We start from the raw sequence: 1,402 nt of genomic DNA, 5'->3' as shown, positions 1-1,402 counted from the left end.
GGGCCGCCGGGGGACACCCCGTGCCCCGCACTGCCCCAGAGCAGGCCTCTGCGCGCCCTGGCCCGGCTCCTTCCCCCGTGCCCGCCGGGTGTCCCTCGGGCGGGTCCTGGATGTCCAGCCGCGCTGGAAGAGCCTGGCGCCGTGCCTTGTCCTCTTCACTCCCTTCCCAGGCCTCTCCCTTTCCTGGAGGCTGCCCGGGCCGTCAGGCAGGTGCCGCAAGCTTCCCACACGCAGGAAAGAGGGAGCCATAAAGTCCCGTGGCAGCAGCCGTGCTGGGGAAGCCACTAGCGGAGGATGCTTTGGATGAAACAGGAAACGGGCTTGGTTTGAAACTGGACCGGCGCACGCTGGGTCCTGGAAACCGAATCCGAGCGGGCCCAGGCGTCGGCAACTGCAGGCACCGGCCTGGGCTGAAACCTCGATTTGCTGGGAGGAAATGAAGGCGCTTCTGGCAGTGATTGTGTCTGAGCACGTCCTTTGGGCAACGAGGGGGGAGGACGTGCTTTGAAAAACCTAGGCCCTGCGGAGCCGAGCCAGCAACGCACAGACAGCCCGGGGGTCTGGCTACGCCGGTCCCCTCCCTCACTTCCTCGCTGCTCAGAGCACGAGCACGCCCAGGACGAGTGCGAGCGGGGGACGCTTCGCTTACTCTCCTATCCGCGTATCTGTATCTGTAAGGATTTATACACTTATCTATATAACTGTCTTGCTGAATCGCTTATTCTCTTATCTGAATATATAGACTGATAGATATACCGACCGACCGTGATCGAGTGCCTGACCGACCGATCGAGATGGATCAATTGGCATAGGTCAATCACTCAATCGATCGGCACTGCTCGATTGCTCAACACAGCTCGATCGACCCACCAATCGACACCCCTCGACTGGTCGAACATGGCTCGCTCGGTCGACTGAATGGACACGGCTCGCTTGGCCGATCCATCGATGGAATCGGCATGGCTCGGGCGACCGACCAACCGACGTGCCTCGATCAGTCAGTCAGTCGATCGATCGATCCACATGGCTCGATTGGTCGTCCATGGAGATATAATTCAGATAAGAGAGTAAGTGATTCAGTAGAGAGTACAGGGGTCTAGGTTGTAGCTGTGCGGGTCTAAGGACTGAAGTATCTGTCAGTGTCTCGGCTGCATCCCTCGCTCAGTAGGAGAAATCCCATTCCCCCTGCCTGGCTGTGCTGATGTCAAGGCGAGCTTTGCCCCTGGCTGCATGGGGCGCGCTCCTCCTCGCCGTGCCGCGCGGGGCCCCCGAGCGCAGCCCCCCGCGCAGGAGTCCCTGCGGGCTCGAGGGGCAGCTCCGCCCAGGCTGAGCCCGCGCAGGGGCGGCTGCCCGCCCGCAGCCTCCGGGCCCTGCAGCATCCTCCCCGCAGGGAGTGCTCGGG

At 62.3% G+C, this 1,402-nt stretch overlaps 1 protein-coding gene across 1 annotated transcript in view; it reads right to left on the bottom strand.

Annotated features, from left to right (window-relative positions):
- MRPL40 (mitochondrial ribosomal protein L40) overlaps nt 1-961 on the bottom strand; it is a 3,752-nt gene extending 2,791 nt beyond the window's left edge. Inside the window, exon 1 of the mRNA XM_025201529.1 lies at nt 871-961. Within this exon, the coding sequence (XP_025057314.1) occupies nt 871-961 (91 nt within the window). The remainder of the gene's footprint in view (nt 1-870) is intronic.
- Between the last annotated feature and the right edge of the window lie 441 nt (nt 962-1,402).

Source organism: Alligator sinensis, unplaced genomic scaffold (genome assembly GCF_000455745.1).
Source record: "Alligator sinensis unplaced genomic scaffold, ASM45574v1 scaffold570_1, whole genome shotgun sequence".
Classification (NCBI taxonomy): Eukaryota; Metazoa; Chordata; order Crocodylia; family Alligatoridae; genus Alligator; species Alligator sinensis.
The sequence above is the reverse complement of the archived record's forward strand: the minus strand, read 5'-3'. Positions and strand labels throughout refer to the sequence as shown.